General features: G+C 38.5%; 1 protein-coding gene across 3 annotated transcripts; it reads right to left on the reverse strand.

Annotated features, from left to right (window-relative positions):
- Nucleotides 1–1,810: 1,810 nt before the first annotated feature.
- On the reverse strand, nt 1,811–14,250 carry LOC129244534 (zinc finger and SCAN domain-containing protein 2-like). Of its 3 annotated transcripts, none has more exons than XM_054882212.1 (5): nt 14,193–14,250; nt 13,756–14,059; nt 13,209–13,701; nt 9,558–9,665; nt 1,811–5,409 (listed from the first exon to the last, which is right to left on the reverse strand). In XM_054882212.1, the coding sequence occupies exons 2-5, from the start codon at nt 14,050–14,052 to the stop codon at nt 3,857–3,859; spliced, it is 2,451 nt and encodes an 816-aa protein (XP_054738187.1). In that variant the 5' UTR covers nt 14,053–14,059; nt 14,193–14,250; the 3' UTR covers nt 1,811–3,856. The 3 variants fall into 3 exon arrangements, with proteins under 3 accessions (XP_054738187.1, XP_054738188.1, XP_054738186.1); XM_054882213.1 differs by having other exon boundaries at nt 9,558–9,611; nt 14,128–14,231; XM_054882211.1 differs by having other exon boundaries at nt 14,128–14,231.
- Between the last annotated feature and the right edge of the window lie 4,452 nt (nt 14,251–18,702).

An 18,702-nucleotide genomic window follows, 5' to 3' on the forward strand; every position in this document is an offset into this window, starting at 1 on the left:
AGCGATGAATGAACGATCCTTCGCAACTTTGCGACAACTGAAAACGTATTTAGATCAACAATGTCTGAAGATCGCCTGAACGGCTTAGCCTCACTCTATGTACATCGCGATGTCAAAATCGATCCGCAAATAATTTTGAGAGTTTTTTTCAGTACCTCGAAGAGTTGATTTATTACATACCTAAATGTAGCTAATTATTACTTTTGACAATAAAATTTCTGTACTCTAAAAAATTTTTTTTTCTTTTTTCATTGATTACGTAACTTGAGTAGCTTGATCACAATAAATATTAAAAAAAATTTAAATAGAATAAAATGTATTTCATTATAATATTGCAGGCACATGAGATATACATCTAGTAGTAATATTTTTATTTTTTTATTTAGGTTTAGTTATTATTTGGATCACCACAACTTTTATCGGATTGAATAACTGAAGAAGCCATTTGTGCCGCCTCTGCAAAACGTTTACGTGTCCAAAAAAAAGTGATGCCTGTATTTTCTTTCCAATCAACAAGCGCCTTATTTTTATTTTTAACAAAACGTTAGTGCCAATTTTCTGCTTTGAATTAGAGTTAATTTTGCTGTACCTATACCAACGCCGGCCGCCGTAGTCGAATGGTTGGTGCAGGACTACATTCGGCAGTGCACAGGTTCGAATCTCCGTGTATGAAATACCAAATAAAGTTTGTTTTAATAGAATGGAGTAAGAAATGATAGGTAAAATTATTTAAAAACAAACTTATGTATAATATTAGAGTAAATAGTGGAGATTACCTAAGGACGTGCTTCCAAGTGTGTTGGGAGTCGACTATCAAACTTTTTTTATCGTCCGAAACGTCAACCCCTAAATTCCAAGTAGTGTAGGTGCGACATAATTTGATATCGGGTGAACAATCGCCTTGTATGTTGTTAGCAACGTTTCTTTACCGTCGTGCTAAGTGCTTACTGCTATTAGTTTACTGTTATAGTTTCGTACACTGAGAGACGTCGCCTTTGCATAGAAGGTTTGTGACTGAGAAATTTCGAGTGTTTTTTAAGAGCTTGGGAACTTAAAATGATAATACAAAACATTAATATTGTTGGAAAGTTTTTTTTATTATCTGGTAGATATTTTTACATTTATTTTTTTTAATATGATTTCCGCCATATGTCCGCCATGTCTACGAGTTACATTGTATATTCCACCAGTCCAATTTTCGTTTACTTTTTCGAATGAATCTGGCCGTATGGCGTCAAAGGTGCCTTGAATATTGGAATAAATCGATTGTTAAGCGCATTGTATAGAAAGTTTTTCAGGTCCTTTCTCATTGCGAAATAAGGACAGATGATACCGACAGTGCTCTATGAGCTTCGCACTGGAAGCCTTGTTCTGGCGTTAAACGATTCATGATGACTTGCCAAACGTTATTGAATAGAAATATCAACACAGTTTGCCATTCTCAACTGTCAAACCGTAGTTTTCGATATCTATAGCTCTCATGCAGTTAAAAAAAAACCCGATATATATCGAGAAGCTATAAAGTTTGGAGAAGTAGCGACTTACCAACTTCCTCGGTTCCCCATTGCAAGTATGAATTATGAATTAGTTTAGGTGGCCAAGTGATGATTTGGTTATTACCTATCATAAGGCCTTGGCGCAATTCGTATTTCTATTCCCAGCTGACCAAATTTTTTGAATTGGTCATGTTTGCGGTTGTGTAAGACAGAAAACAAAATAAGCTGTCGAAGGTAGCTTCTAAAATTGTATTGCAAAACATGAAAAAGCTGTGTGACACAATTTCATAAGCCCTTTGAACAATATACAGTCGTTTAATGCTTTGGCATTATTTCTTTATTGATTTCGAATTACATCTAACAGTAATTATTTGCAAAAACTAAATCTATTTATTTTTATTTTATTTGAATAGAAGTCAAGATTTCACTAAAATATGTGCCCCTTTTACACGTACTGGGAAAATTTGTACAGATAAGCACGAATCTATACAGTGCTACTAAATAATGCTATAGATACGCAGTAACTATTCATATTGTGAGTCTTTATAATAAAAAACAGGAGCCTCCGTTGCCTGTGACGATCTTATAACCGTCAAGAAATTCGGGCCTGATCGAAGGATACCCGAGATTAAAATCATAGTGACAAAGGACTGCCGTAACCATGAAAAGTGAAAACATGTTTGTCAATGTATTTTTGCCTTAATAATCCACCTTTGGGTTACCCACGTACCCAAATTTAAAGTAACTGTAAACAACATAACATAGAAGGTGGTTCCGGGCGTAGAAGTCTACGCAGTGGGGAAAGTTTCTGAACACCATTCACCGATTCACCACACCAATTCTCCTGCATACGATTGAAGCAGCTCACAACCTCTGGGTTTCTCCCAACTATATTCAGGGTAGCTTCCGAACACCGGGTTGGAGGCAAACTGATGTGAAAAGGCACAACGGACCGTGCGTGCCGAGTTTTTAACCCGTCTCGCAAAAAAAAAAAATCCCAATGAGAAGAATAGCAATGCCTCCGTTAAGAATTTTCTGATGTCCACGAAAAATGAGATAAATAATATGATTTCAGGGCGTGCACCAGGAATGTACGAACTGTTAAATGGCAAGGACCTTCTGCCAGGCTAGTTGATGTCCTCGACAATGCTAAGGCTAAAATCATCATTATGCAAGAAAGTGGATGGACGGAACAAAGAAAGAAAATCACAGGACTTTGTAACGTCTATTACAGTTGTCGTGTAAAGGAACGAAAATTCGGTGTCGAATTTGCGGTGGGAGAGAAATTCCGTTTGGACGAACGTTATGCCACAATCCGTAACAAAGAGAAATTTGTCAACATATCGCTGATTTGCGCCAACGCCCCGACGGAAGAGGACGATCTCAAGGATCTCTTCTACGAGCATCTTGAGCACATACTTACATACATGCCCAGCCACGTACTTGGCGGTTTTAATGCCAAGGTGGGCAAAGAGGATTTCTATCGTCGCACTGTCCTAAAATTCAGAGAAGATAGTACGAGCTGATACAGCCTTCTACAAGAGCGAACAATTACTGATTGATATCAGACGCATCGACGTAATGATATCGACATCATCGCCATTAACAGCAACGCTATTGTGTCTAAAGGTGAATGAGGACAAAACGAAGTATCTCCTATTATCACACAAAAATGCAGTGCATTCGCGATTTAGGAACCCCGTTACTTTTGGCAGTTATTGATTTGAAAAAGTGAAGGACTTCGTCTATTCGGGAACCAGTATTAACAACGATAATAACATTAGCCTTGAAATCCAAAAAAGGAATCTCTGTTGTCAGCAAGTGCTACTTTTGATTAAGAAGGCAATCATCTCTCGACGAACAAAAGTGAAGACCCTTGAAGTGGTGTGAAGGCCCTTGAAGTGCTCGAGGGAGAGATTCTGTGGCAAATTTACTTACTTTTGCGCGTTGGTGAGGGCAAATATTAAACACGAAAGAACGATGAGCTATATGAGATGTACACAAACATGGACATAGTGCAGCGACCGCTGGCTAAATCATGTCATACGGAAACACACCGGTTCTGATTCGATACGCTGCCCGAAGGTGGTAGCAGAAAAAGAGGAACACCTCCACTGCATTGGAAGGGTCAAGAGTAGAAGAGCTTGGCGCGCTTTGTTGAACTCAGTTACTGCGCCAGTAAAGAAAAAGAAGAGTAAACCACACAAATCCTGGTGAGATGAGAAAACGATCTACTGAGTAATGTTATAGTCAAACTACAAAACTTTTCAATGGAAATAGCAGCATACAACAAATAATACTTAGCGTTGCCTCCGCTCTCAACATAAATAGTGACCTTCGTATACAAATTTCAACCACCACTAAATCTCTTCTTTATCTCGCCTAATATCTACCCAAGTTATTATTTGGTGACCATCTTTGTCTAAATCATCAAACTCCAGATACTGCACGCTATCCGTTTCTGCAACATCACATATAATATCAGCTGTACTCTGCGGAATACTTTGCAGTGTTTCATTACAAACACTTGTATTTGATTCTTGTAAAAAATGGACAGGAACTTCATTCTGTTCATTTGCTGTATCATGCGAGTCAACCATAATCATCTCACTTCCTAATGTCAGTGTGCCTTTGTCGTTAATATGCGGCTGGTTTATTATTATAGTGTCATTCGTGTGACCTGCATGTTTCATATGTGCCAAAAGCAGTGGCTTTCTCATAAACCCGGCACCGCATTTGAGACATTCGTATGGTTTTTTGGAGCTATGAACAAAACGATGAGCGTTTCGATTTGCACAACTGTTGAACTCTTTGCCGCATACTTCGCAGGTATATGGCTTAGAGTTTCCATGTATAAGCATATGTTTCTTTTTATGTTCTGGATAAACAAACGACGAACCACATATTTCGCATTCATGAGGGCGTACACCCGTGTGCACGGCGTTAATATGATACTGTAACAAGCGACGTCTTTTAAAAGAACGACCACATTGATCGCATTTGTGTAATTTTTCATTTAAATGTGTAGACTTTCGATGTGTCATTAGATTTGAGCGTTGGGCGAAAGCGGCATCGCACATATCACATTTATAAGGTTTTTCCCCAGTATGTATACGTTCATGATCTTTGATTTCCGCGCGGCGTGAAAAAGATTTGCCGCAAGTTCGGCATATGAACGGTCGTTGCCCAGAATGTACAATCTTGTGCACATCCAGGTTGTGCTGTGTGCCGAAGGCCTTTGAACATATATCACAAATGAATGATTTCTCTCCCAGGTGTAGCTTCTTATGGTGCGTAAGAGTTTGCTGGTTAAGGAATGCTTTGTTACATTTATCACACTTATATGGACGCAGCCGTTCACTATGAATTTTTATATGCGCCTGCAATGTATAATTTGACGCGAACTTCTTGGGGCATTTCGTGCACTTATATGGTCGTTCCCCAGTGTGCGTATTCATATGATCAATCAACAAGTTCCGGCAACTGTATTTCTTCTGACACTCGGAGCATTCGTATTGAAAGGTAGCGATGTTGTGAGTGCGTTTGTGCAAACGCAGCAATCTTTGACTGACGAAAACTTGTTGACATATATTGCACTGATATTCTTCAGAATTTTCTTGCATTGCAATATATAGATGGGAATGCACTTTGTCAACATGCTCCTTTAAACTCTCATTAGAAAGAAAACCAGCGAAACAAAATTCACAAGTATAAAAGTGTATGCCATGATTCTTAATCATATGCTCCGTAAATGGATCCGCAACCATTGCTTTTCGTTCTTTGCACAACAGACAAAAGTATATATTGTCCTGCTGCTCGAAAATCGTCTTTATTTTTCCAAACCGTGCGTTCTCGTCTATATCATGCTCATCATCTGAATTTTCTTCATTCATCGTATAATGTAATATGGATGCTAGACGCGCATTAATAAAAAAAAAGAAAAAGTTAGATTGTTAATATTTCTGTAAATATATGAAAGAATAATTTGAATTCAAAAATTAAAACTCTATAGAAATATGTTTACTTCTAGAAATACCAATTTAAGATGACTTAACTTAAGTTTACGCTAGGGATAAATTCTAAGGAAAATTCTCGAAATATTTATATTCATTGTATATTATATTCACAAGCGCAAACGCAACCAAACCAAAGTACATGCACTTTTTCGCTAAAGCCATTCTATTTTTATTATTCCCGGGTATGACATATGAAGCAAAAATGAAATCAAATAAATACATTATATTAGATTTATTTAGAATAAAAAAATCAATGGCGATAGTTTTGATACTAATGCACCGCTTTTATTTCTAAAAGTTGAAAATTCAAACATAAACAACATTTGGACAAAAGTCAGCAGTAAGCCTTTTCAAACCAAAAATAACAGTACAATTTTTCATGTCAAAAATGAAAGTTAAAAACTTGCTTTTATTTTATCGGTCAAATATAAGAGTTAAAATTTGACTTTTATATTTTCGATCCAAAATAGCAGCTTACCTTCCCATAACAATATGCCTGTTTTCGGTTAAAGTAATCAAAGTAAAAATGTACTTCCTTTTTAATTGCACTTTTTCATTTCTTAGACAAGCATTTAATTTCTTTAATTTAACAATTAATATAGATACCAAGTTCTGCTCGGACAAATTGCATTGCAAATCACTGAGAACAATCTTAAGTGCTGAAAACGCGCATTATACACTGACTTGTATCGCTGGCACTTGATTTTTGACCAAAAAAATAAGTCAGGTTTTTGACTTGAATAAACTTCTGTTAGGTGTTTGGCCGAGCTTCTTCTCCTTCTATTTGTGGTGTGCAACTGGATGTTGCTCCACAAATGGAGGGACCTACAGTTTTAAGCCGACTATTTCACAGTAGAAATACACTCGGAGGTTTGCCATTGCCTGCCGAGAGGGACCGCTATTAGGAAAATCATTTTTTATTATTTGATTTTCATGGACGGACTTTCGAACCTATGCACTCCCGGTAGTCACGCACCAACCCATTCGGATACGGCACCCGGGGTTAACTTGTATATTTGACTGAAAAAACAAATGCCAACTTTTAACTTATTTTTGACTGAAAATAAATCGGTGCAAAAATAACAATTATTTATTGATTCTTTTGAAAAAAGCGTAACAGTTAAAGTCACTGATAATAAATGTGCTAACTATTTCTGAAGTCCCACTTGTCTTATTAACTCTTAACCATCTGCACGTTCAGTAAAATTAATCTTAAATAAAAAGATTAAAAGTATTGAACACAAAACTTGGTTTATAATATTTTTAAAGGTCTAAATTATGCTTATAGGTGTACAAGCAAACTTGGGTAGAAATTAACACAAAGTATGACTGGCGACCCGCTACACGTAAACCACCGGCAATTATTATTTAATGACCGAAATTTAATAGTTCTTTTTTTTTTTTTGAAAATTCGGAGTTATATGCACAGTAGGGAGATATTGGATTGGTCTTGATAAGTTTCTTTTAAGAGTATGATTGTTAGCAGAAAGTATTTATATTTATGTTGCTGTTGTTGTTTATATTTATAGTTTAGCTAGATTATTGGTTGTGTTTAGTGCAGATAATGTATTCTTATACACACTCCGCGAAATTCAATTAAAGCGTCCTTATGTACTGGTATCCTTGCGGGAACTGCAAGATCTCAGTTTTCTCTCAATAATATCAGCGAAAAAATTTATTTACCGTTGGTTTTTTTCTCTAGTTTAAAGCAAACTGTGAACGCGGCATATTTAAATTTAATAAAATAGAGGAAGTTAGTGAAACAATTTAATACGTAATTTAAGTCATGAAGAAATTATCGCGAGAAATTGAGACACTGTTTCTGTAACTGTTATATCCATGACAAATGCTGGTTCCGCGACGCGAATAATAGCCAAGCAGCTGAACATAAGCCAATCAGTGGTTATAAGAGTCCAGAAAAGGAGAGGAGTGGTCACTAAAGCACAAGTTAGAGGTCGCCGAAAACTTTTAACGGATTCGGATGCACGTGTCATGATGTCACAATTGAAAAAGGACAAATGTTTAACCCCAAAGGACGCGGCTGTAGCTATAAACAAACCCGTTAGCCGATGGACTGCAGCAAGAGCCCTTCATAACATCGGCTATATCTCAGCGGTAAAAAAACCAAAACCTGCACTGTCGGAACGAAATGTTAAGGCGCGGTTGGAGTTCGCCAGGGAACACCAAAATTGGACTGAAGATGACTGGAAGCGGGTAATCTGGTCAGATGAATCAAAATTTAATCGGTTTCAGTCCGATGGTAAGCAGTATTGCTGGCGCCGTCCCGGAGAAACCATATTAAAGAAACGGTCAAACACGGTCGCGGAAACGTCATGGTATGGGGCTGTTTCACGTGGTGGCAAGTTGGGCCAGTGCAAAAAATTTACAGAATAATGAGGAAGGAGGAATATTTACATATTCTAAAGACTCATCTTCCCCATTTTGTTGACATAGCCGCTTATCCTGAAGAAGAAGTAATATTTAAACAGAATGGCGACCCCAAACATACGTTCAAAATTGTGAAAAAATTGCTGGCTGGGCAAAATTTCGAGGTAATGCCGTAGCCTGCTCCTGACCTCAATCCGATTGAGAACAATATCAAAGAGCCCCAGCCAATACAGACGAATTGTGGCGGCGTGTACAGCACGAATGGCAAACTATTCCGGCTGAAATTACACAAAATTTAGTAGGAAGTATGCTAAACCGTATGAAAAATGACATACGTAATAAAGGTTTATGGACAAAATACTAAAAACATACTCCATCCGTACAATTGGTGAAAGGTGCAAAATTGAGTACATAGAAGTTGTTTTTGTTTTATTCGCTTATTTCCTAGAATTTGTTCCTTTTTGTTTTGTGTTATTATTTATTTTACTAAGAATTGAATAAAAAATTAAATTGAAAAAAAAAATTTTGCGAATTGCTTTATTGTTGTTACTGTTATGCACTTGGAAGTGTACGGAGTACAAACATGTACTCATTTGTGCACCACACTGTATATATATATATAATTGGCGCATACACCCATTTTAGGTGTTTGGCCGAGCTCCTCCTCCTAGTTTTGGTGTGCGTCTTGATGTTGTTCCACAGTTTCAAGCCGACTTCGAACGGAAGATATTTTTTATTAGAAGCTTTTTCATGGCAGAAATACACTCGGAGGTTTTCCATTGCCTGCCGAGGGGGAACGCTATTAAAAAAAAACTGTTTCTTTATTTTGATCTTCCACCGAGATTCGAACCTACGTTCTCTCTGAATCCCGAATGGTAGTCCCGCACCAACCCATTCGGCTACGGCGGCCGCAGATAGTTTGTTTAAAGAAACCAGAAACATCTAAAGTTTCACCAACGTGGGATACATTTGAAAAAAATTATTTATCATTCATAAATTCGTACAGCTAGAAGTTTTGTCGGCTTAGGGAGTTGTCAACTATTATGGCGGTTCATTTGAATTTCACAAACAGATTATTTCACATGATGTTTTTATTGTATTACTTTTAAATTAAATACTAGGGTTGTTATTTATATTTCTGTCTCAGCAATGGAAAAATGAACATTGCTGAATGAAAACGGTTTTATTGTTTTTCAGAATATTCTCCATGATGATCATTGCATTCGTTTGAACCAATTTATAAACAAGTTTGCCCAGTCGCTTTTTTTCAAATATGTGGAATCCAATGTGAGCACACCTTTTTTTACCATACTGTGATCATGCAAAATTTTATTAGCGGTCTTCATACTACATACCTCAATCTCACGGTATGTGACAATACGATATTGCTCAATTATTTCGATTAATTCCATTTTTTTAACGAGATGAATTTTTGAAGCCACTGTATACAGTAAACACATCAAAACGTTGTACCTATATAAGTATGGTAAAATATGTCGAGCTTTCAAATGAAAACGTCAGATGACGCCTAATAACACTAGAAGTTCCCAAGACCAGAAATATAAATAGCAACCCTTGTATAATCAGCTTCCATAGAACATGAGCAAGCTGTTGTATATATACTACAAAAACTCATAATAAAAGTGTTTACACCTACCGCTGTTGTTACTACAATCTGGATCGTACATTAAAGATTCTTCGCTTTTGACACCTGAAATGGAAGAACTGCCATTGAATTCGTCTCGCATCTGACATATCGTTACATCTACAACACAACAAGAACAATAATGCTACTAAATTATTATTATTATTTACATCTTTATTTTAATTAAAAATATAAAAAAGTTAAGAGAAGCACTAAATGTCATGACTACCAAATAACATGTACGAGTACATGTAGACTTACGAAAAGAAACATTGAAAATAAAGAAGATAAAGTGAGCTGAGACATCTAGAATTACTTTAACTTAAATGAAAATTCTATTATATAATTGTTTTATAATAATACGTGTATATTAGGGTGGTCCAAAAATGCATGGGAAAAAATTTATATTAAAATTTTTATGCTGCCGCCCCCCATAATGGTAAAGAATGAAAAATAAAAAGACCCGTATTTTTTTTTTTTTTAATCAGACCATATTTAATGGTGCCGCCGGGGCTTTGAAATATCCCATGTATTTTGCATGGGAAAAAAATACTTTTTCGTAGATTTCATGTAAAATCCTGGAAAATGAATATATTTTAACCGGATACCTCAGTTTCTCTTCATAACGGGTCAGGGAATAACAACCAATTATGAAATAATTAATTTTTTTGTATTAACTATTTTTTATAGAACCCCAAAAAGCCCCCATAAAACGAAAATCTAAGAAAAAATCGAAAAACAATATTTTATATTACTTTTATGAAAATAGTTAATACAAAAAAAATTAATTATTTCATAATTGGTTGTTATTCCCTGACCAATTATGAAGAGAAACTGAGTTATCCGGTTAAAATATATTCATTTTCTAGGTTTTTACATGAAATCTACGAAAAAGTATTTTTTTCCCATGCAAAATACATGGGATATTTCAAAGCCCCGGCGGCACCATTAAATATGGTCTGATTAAAAAAAAAAAAAATACGGGCTTTTTATTTTTCATTCTTTACTATTTTGGGGGGCGGCAGCATACAAATTTTTTTTGGACCACCCTAGTGTATATACTACGTACAATAATTTGTGCGATACTAAAACACATTAGTTCATGGAATTAAACATCCATTTTCCATGTGAAAAAAATTATTGGTACACTACTTCTAGCTTAACGTGCTTTCCTATATTGCACAGCTAAATTTTTCTGAAATGAATGGAAAACAAAGTTAATTCACGCAGTCTCAGCGCAAAATTATCTTTCATTTGCATAATGGTGGCAAATTATATGCAGAATTAGACGAAACAAAAAGGCAATACCTTCGGTAGTAAATTGCTCCTTAACCAGGAGGTAGGATGATTGCAGTATTTTGAAATGTTTACTGATTTGTCCACACCGTATCACTACTGAGAGCCGACCAGCCGGCGCAGCATTTCTGTGCCCCAAGTGCTACCGGCTAGGTTGAGGACCTTGTTGTAGTTTTTGACCGTAGTGGCAATTGGGGTTATATGCGTTGAAAAGGAGAGCAAACTATCGAAGGTGACACTCAAAATGTTGGGGTTGTTAACTGTTGGTATTGGTGTGTCATCGCCTTTCAACTTAAGCTGTAGTCTGACCTTCTTTATCCAGGTGGTAAAGAAGGTCGCCGTGGATTTAGTGAGGGAAAGTTTGAGATTCCTCGCAGTGAAAAAGCGTGACAGGCTGGAGTGATAAACGTTCACTTTGAAACACAGGCAATCGATGTCCTTGCCCGACGCCATAATCGAACAGTTGTCAGCATAGGAGAGCAGTGAGGCCTATTGTACTCTTTGTAGTTGGAATAGTAGCAGAAAATTTGGAATAAAATATAATTTTAGGTTGTATTCAACCATACGTGCAACCTGCAGTATTCGGACATACCTACCACCGCAAAACCGCATACAAAATGCATCTAACGAAAAAAAAACGAACACTGCTCAAGTAGCATCTATGAGAGTAGTAGTAGCGCAACAGAAGTGAGAGTAGATAGTATTGCTATCTGGAGAACACATGAATAATTCGCAAGGTACGCTCCGGAAAAGTTCCAAATTTTCTACTACTATTCCAACTACAGAGAGTACTGACATTTTTTTTTTACCAGTACTCTAAGCTATTAGCAGTAACGAAACGTTGCTTCGAGCGGGTTTTCCGTAATATTGCTGTTTGTTTTCGGTAATATTGCTGCTACGATTTAGTTAATGCAAACCCTACGTAAAATACCTGAATTATCTGATTGTACTTAAATACAATTATCTAACCGCAGCAAAAATGTTACCCATATCTGTAACTCTGTTCCAGTTTCAATTCACACCATCTTAAATAACAACAATTTTAAGAAAGTTCTGTATTCATACTTTCGAGTTGCACTAGTCATGATCGTGTTGCAAGAGCACTCAGATTTTACATGAAATAAAACAAATTGGTTATACTACAAGAAATTCATGAGCAAGCTCAAGCAAGCATGATAAATAGCATAACCTGGCGACCTATGTTATCGCTTGCATCAGACCACTTGCCCATTATCCTCTCGATCGAGAAGCCTGCCGCGTTTGTTTCCGCGGATCACCGGTCATACATCAACTTTAATAAAGCTTCTTGGACCAGATTCGCGGAATTTACTGAGGACATCTTCGCCGCTCTCCCCAATCCCACCAATGTACGCGCATTCCGCAAGGTGATCACAGCTGCCATGGACCGCTTCATACCTGCTGGAAGGATCGGGGTCGTACGTCCCAATTTCCCCATCTGAAGCAGCTGTTCTGGCAAACGAGCGTCACCTCCTACGCCAGACCGATCCAGGAGATCCTCGCATAAATGATCTCAATTTGGAGATCCGGCAACTGGTGACCCAACACAAGCGGACTAAATGGGAAGAGCACTTGAAGTTCTGCAACTTCACCTCTGGTGTGAGCAAGCTCTGGTCCACCGTAAGGTCCCTGACGAACCCGACGAAGTACAACGACAAGGTAGATATCACCTTCAACGGTCGTGCTTCGTCTGATCCGAAGCGAGCTATTTTAGCCGGCAATTCATTGTCTATCCCCCGGCTAACAGATCCAAGCGTAGTGCCACCAGACGGCTGCCCAAACTGACGTACAACAGTACGCCACTTGCTTTCTCCAGCGATGAGCTTCAGGGGGCCATCAACCATATGAAACCATCTAAAGCCTTTGGCCCTAACGGACTAAATCTGATGTTGAAAAAGCTGGGTCCATTGGGAGTATAGTACCTCACAAGGATCTTCACTATTTCTATGGCCACTCTCATTATCCCTGACAAGTGGAAATCAGGTAGAGTGATCTTACTACTGAAACTTGGGAAACCCGCCAACCAAGGGGATTCTTCTCGTCCGATAACTCTCCTTTCCCCAGTAGTGAAGACTCTTGAAGCCTTTCTACTCCCACTCTACACGAAACATCGAAGGATTTAAGATGAAGTGGTAACTTATTTCCTGCCTTTGGTATAAATACAATTTTTTGTAAGGACCCAAGTGCGATACTTGTTCTAGAAATCCTGCCCTGGTCTAACTCACGGAACTCTGTGGGGTGTTGCTGGTTGGCCCCTCTCATGAAAATTGGAGCGGGAAGGAAAGCAAATTTCACAAATATTATTTCTGGCCTCTGGCACTGCTATTATCACTTAAATAAAAGTATTACCTTGCTCAGCATTAACACGTAAGTCCGAATCAATGTCATTACATTTTACAAAACCGCTTTCGCCGTATTCTCCTCTAACTTCAGAATCAGTATGCGAAATGATGCACTCGCCAACAATTGTTTCATTGTCTATTATCTCTTCGACTAAATCTGGGTCTTGCAAAATTTGTTCAGCTTTCACAAGAACTTCCGAATTATTTTTCTTTGTGCCATTGTTTTCCCAACATCTCTGGCTTTCATTAGGGGGTGTGATTATATTTAAACTCTCCTTTTTACTCTTTGCTTCATCAAAAATTATGCTGTCAAGCACATCTTTAACCTCGGTTTTATCTCCGTGAGAGATTTCGCCGTCAAAATCAATTAGAATTGGTTCAATGTTATAGCCCTCTACGGTCTGATTGTAAGAAGTGATTATACGAATGCGCATTTCACAAAATTTCTGAAGTAGCTTTTCAAACTCAATGACATTTTTGTTGCACGCCTCGCAAAGTAACTGCAAATAATACTTTAAAGTACGACATTTAAAAATACATTTTCACAATCTTACGGCTGAATGGGCGCTAGTTTCATCCAGGTCCCTGCCTAGTGCCGTTGATAATATGAAGGACAATGGATTATCAATTCCTCCATCATCTCGCAAACGGCTTTCAAATATCAGAAAGGTACCTTCACCTTCGACGAAATTACGATCGCAAAGAAAGCATTTGGCATTTTCTATAATGAATGCTTCAGCAGTTAATGTACTTTCGCCCCCGATATCCTCAACTTCATTTGTGTATGGTTCCGTCGAAGTTAACACCATCTTAGAGAGTTCTGTTTCCGCGCCAGTTAATAGACTTGTCATAACAGATCTATAACAGATATATAAAAAAGATAATCGACTGTCCCACCACAGATCTAATTTAATAATTTTCTTAACCGTTTGTCACCTAATTTACACTCTAAAGCTTTTATATATGATATTTCATTTGGAAGCAAACCTACACATTAAATTAAATCCAAAATTGTAGAGTAATCAAACCTTCAAACAACATAAACTTTTTATATCAAAGATGGGAAATAATCGATATTCCCTAGTAAAAGTACGTTCACATATGCAGTAATTAGCAATAAATCCACAAAATTAATCTACCCGTTCACACATAGCAGACAAACAGCTGTCAATACTGCTTTGAAACCCTTTTCATCATAGAAATTTCTTTGGTGGAATATTTTGAAATTTTTGGTTTGTTTAATTATTATTAACGACATGAAGAAAAGCCAAGGAGAAAGAATAGCTAATTTAATTGCGCAATTGGCTACTAGTAATAAACAGTTGGAGGAAATCCGTAACCGTCGGCTTCAAAAAATTATGGCACCAATACGCATGAAATTCGATTTTACATTTTATAATAAGTAATAAGAAGACAAAGCGTTTATGGACACAAATTTTTTCTGTAATATGAATGCCTAATTAATAATATTTAACAAAAATTTATTACAATTATGTCTACAAACCTGTTTTCTTTGCCGGTGTCCATTTTATTTAGTTTTTATTTTGATGATACAGGGTTGTATGTCAAAAATTATGATTATAATCTTGGATTATTATATATATATGTATTTATATTATAGGTAGAGGAATTTCGTTTGGGAAATCTCGATTTCTTTCACGGATTGAGAGTTAAGCATGAAAAAGTAGATCATCTATGTACTTATATGTGGATGTATTATAACGTGGAACAGAAATACTTGGCGATTATTTTCTTACTGGCGGTCTTCACCTTCTTTATAAGGCTGTCACAAAGATCAGTTCCTTCCTTTGCGGCAAGGATTTCGACTGCCGTGACGTGTAAAGCTTACTGTGGCGCCTCAATGAAAGTATTGCCGCATATAAACAAAAAAACAGATTTTCCTTTTGTGAAGGTAAATATTATATTCCATTGTGCTGGTTGTATTTCGCTGCGGTTCTAGCGTATGCATTAACGCTTTTAACTAATCTCGCCAACGACCGTTAACAGTTATTCACATTTTGCGACGTCGACTATCACGACGCTGACATGCCGTCATGCGAACGCTGCCTTTGCGCCAACGTATTCAAACACACTCTACACTAAGTAGTTCCGGCGTGCCGTTTACATCGTCGCCGATATTTTCGAGACCAGTATTTAATAATTATAATAGCATTATGCATGATCCTAGGCCAACAAATGAGTTAAACAATTTTCCATTTTCGAACAATTCTGGAACAATACCACAGAGGCTGCAAGATTTGTCCGAATTTAGCGGGGAGTCAGAAGACTGGCCAACTTTTTATACAGCTTACATCCAATCTACTTCAATCACAATCGACAATCAGCGAATACATAATACTATTAAAGGAGAAGCACGAAGTGATTAATTTATTCAGACAACGTCGCCGACGCCATAGAGCAACCCGTTTCCCTTTTGCCGCCAAAGTGAAAAATTTAGCAACGTTTTTACAATCCGCGAGTGGGCAACAACACATCGCCAATTCTACGCTATTACAAGAATTATTAGCGAAGGAATCTCCACATCTTTGAAACCAGCGGGGGGACTATTGGAAGAATATGTTTCTTTGTAAAGAGAATTATTTCAGTTTTTGCGGGATTTATAGCGGGCCCCTTACTCTAACTCCAGCTACTAAGCTTGGTGTTAGGATATTTGCCTTTAACAGCAATTGCTAGATCATCTGCGTATGCAGTGACATGGCAGACCCCTCTCTCCAGGGTCAGCAAAAGGGAGTTTACCGACAAAGTCTACAGGAGAGGAGAGAGGACACCACCTTGGCAGTAAAGTTCTTAGTTTATTATTGTAAGCTCCCCAGTCGGTTTTTCGTATGTTTCTAAACTTCCCGACTTCAAGGGATCTAATGTCAATTCCAAATTCAATGTATCGATGGTCTGAGCACGAATTTTCGTTTGAAACTCGCCATCTCTTAACGTGGTTGGAAAATATGTCGGAAGCCAGAACTTTCTCTCTATTTATTGTGATATCCAGAACTTTCTCTCTATTTATTGTGACAAGCTCTGAGCCTAAATTCAACACACTAATTTTGCTTTATATAATAAGTTCAAGTAAAGACTCACCTCTAGAGTTAGTGAGTTAGTGTCGCTACTCCCTACTGTCGCTACATTGGCATCGCAGGAGACAACCAGGTGTTTCCTCTTCAGAGATGCCTCTTTCACGAGCGTCTGAACCTAATCCTGCGGGGCGTCTTTTTCATAGGCCATATAGGCGGAGGCTGCCCAAAAGCAGGTTTTATCAAATATTGATGTTATTTCTAACTAGGATGCAGCTACGAATCTTACCTGTGTGTTGCACGGCAATTAGTTTGAAGCCCTTGACTCCAGGTCCGCAGATTATGTTGCCGTATATCTATGGCTCTTGAATGAGGGCTACGTAAAGTCCACTGGCAGCCAAGCGAACGGAAAGGGCGCGGACGCAAGTTTAGAGTGGTGCAGATTATTTTGGATCAGCTTCATGTTAATCTGTGCGTTTCATCTCCACCATCGTGACATTAACGCCCTTCTCCGAAATCCCCCCACCCTCAGTGTCAGCGAGGAGATCCTCTACGTTGAAGAGCGGCCCTACACTTGTTAGCCTCTCAGAATCGATTGAGCTTTGGTTGCAGACCAACCCTTTTGCGACGCAAGCCGGCTTTGTCACTCTCCTCATTTGAGTCCAAAAGTGGCTCGCCACTGCGGTAGATCCGAATGGTTGCGTCAATAAACCCGAACCTCACAACATTGTTCTTCTGCGTAAGTGGGGCGAGCGATTCTCCATTGAGGATGAGCATCACCTGTATTCTACCTTGTACTGGCCCTTCTACTCTTTCTACCTTCGAGGTAGGCAGGACTTAAAGGTCTGCTAAATTTTGCTTGGCTCAGCCGGCTTGGTCGGAATCCAAACTCGAGCTCGAGGTCTGCTCGGTATTTCTTCCTTACTAACCGTTTAGGGTTGGCTCCCGGCCAAACCTTTCCTACCTTGGCTACGGCGAACCTGTAGAGCGCGGCTGACCTGACGTCTTCGCAGGGGAAGAGCTTTGCTCTACCTTGATACCAGCCTGCGTCATGGCAAAGGGAAGGAGGTCTGGGGTGTTCCTCTAGGATCTGGAGGTAATCTTCGGCGATAGCCTCCTCACTCCACCTCTATTTTTCCTTAGGAATGGTCTCTTCCTCCTCTGCCAATGACTGCCGATATCTCGCCGCCGCCTTTTACGACTTCACTAAAAGTTGGGTATTTATGGCCACCTACTTTTTGCTTTTTGGCGACATTTCTTCCGCTTTATCTTCGGATCGTTGCCTTTTAGGAGTAGCACCCGCCGGTTTTCTCAAGACGGATATTACTCCCTTTGGCCAATCCAGCGATTTATCCTGTTCTTCTATTAGCTGATCTGCTGCTACCTCTCCTAGTCTAAATAAGACCCTACTGGCCGCCTATTTTTCGTAGTAGTTTTTCTTAGAGGGACGGACATGTTTAGCCAATCCCCCATGTCCTGCAGTTGTACTCTGCCTAGAGGTACTAGGCCCTTCTACGGCAGCCTGCCGGTTAAACCTAGAAGTAGGTGCCGACCCCCGTCCCCTGAAAGAGGTTGAGGGGAAATGGGGATTGTTCGCCCTAAGCGGGGTTGATCCTGCTGGGACCAGCCCTATCGCTCAAGCCCCCACTATATCTTATTAATAATCGTCCCTTTTTCTATTGCTTCTGCTCGTAGTTGTGCTGGATGTCAAGTTTTCCGGGCTGATGTTCATACCCTTCATCAGAATAAATTTCAATGATCGGCGGCGAATGTAAAACGGTATCTTTTATTTTGGTTTGCTATCGAAGCTTGTGATACAAAATGCTCTGATATAGTAATTATTAAAGACACTTAAAACTTGCCTTCTTGGCGCCACATGTCGTCGTAAAACGCCATCGACTTCATATACTGTCATCCAAACTCCTTCGCTGCACTTCCCAAAGGTGCCTTGCTGCTTTTTGATATACCGGTCGCGAAGTGACCTAGAACGCCATTGAAACTGTTCAATTAAAATTTCAGGGAATATTACATAAAGAATGATTAATTTTCAAAATAGTTACTTACCGGACGCGTCTTTGGCGATCGCCACATTTTTCTATAATTTCTTCTACACGAGCCTGTTCCAATACTCTTTTCAGCTTTTGTTGAAAAGGAAAGAGTGCAATTGAATAGACTCAGATACAATAATTTAAACTTGATTTTAATTTGAGCACCGATAATAATTTGAGCAATACGCATAAAATTGGTCTGTTTTAAACAGTTGTCATTTTTGCCGCATTTGCCGTACGTCAAAAGTTGAAAGGTGTCAGTTTCTGTGCATTCCAGTATGGCGTACGTAGCGAATTCGATGAAATACACACATTCAACTTGCCGTCAGTCAAATTCATTGCCGCTACGGTTGAACGGATCTATTGTGAACGACCTATTAATGAGTTGTGTTTATCGTTCCTCATCGATATTTACAGAAATTGA

The sequence above is a fragment of the Anastrepha obliqua genome, chromosome 4 (genome assembly GCF_027943255.1).
Source record: "Anastrepha obliqua isolate idAnaObli1 chromosome 4, idAnaObli1_1.0, whole genome shotgun sequence".
NCBI classification, from domain to species: domain Eukaryota; kingdom Metazoa; phylum Arthropoda; class Insecta; order Diptera; family Tephritidae; genus Anastrepha; species Anastrepha obliqua.

Coding starts and splice junctions, on each gene's coding strand:
- LOC129244534 (XM_054882212.1), bottom strand. CDS start 14,052: ATGACAAGTCTATTAACTGGCGCGGAAACAGAACTCTCTAAGATGGTG. Junction 9,666..13,208: donor ACGTGTTAATGCTGAGCAAG/GTAATACTTTTA, acceptor GTTGTGTTGTAG/ATGTAACGATATGTCAGATG. Junction 5,410..9,557: donor AGATTGTAGTAACAACAGCG/GTAGGTGTAAAC, acceptor ATGCGCGTCTAG/CATCCATATTACATTATACG.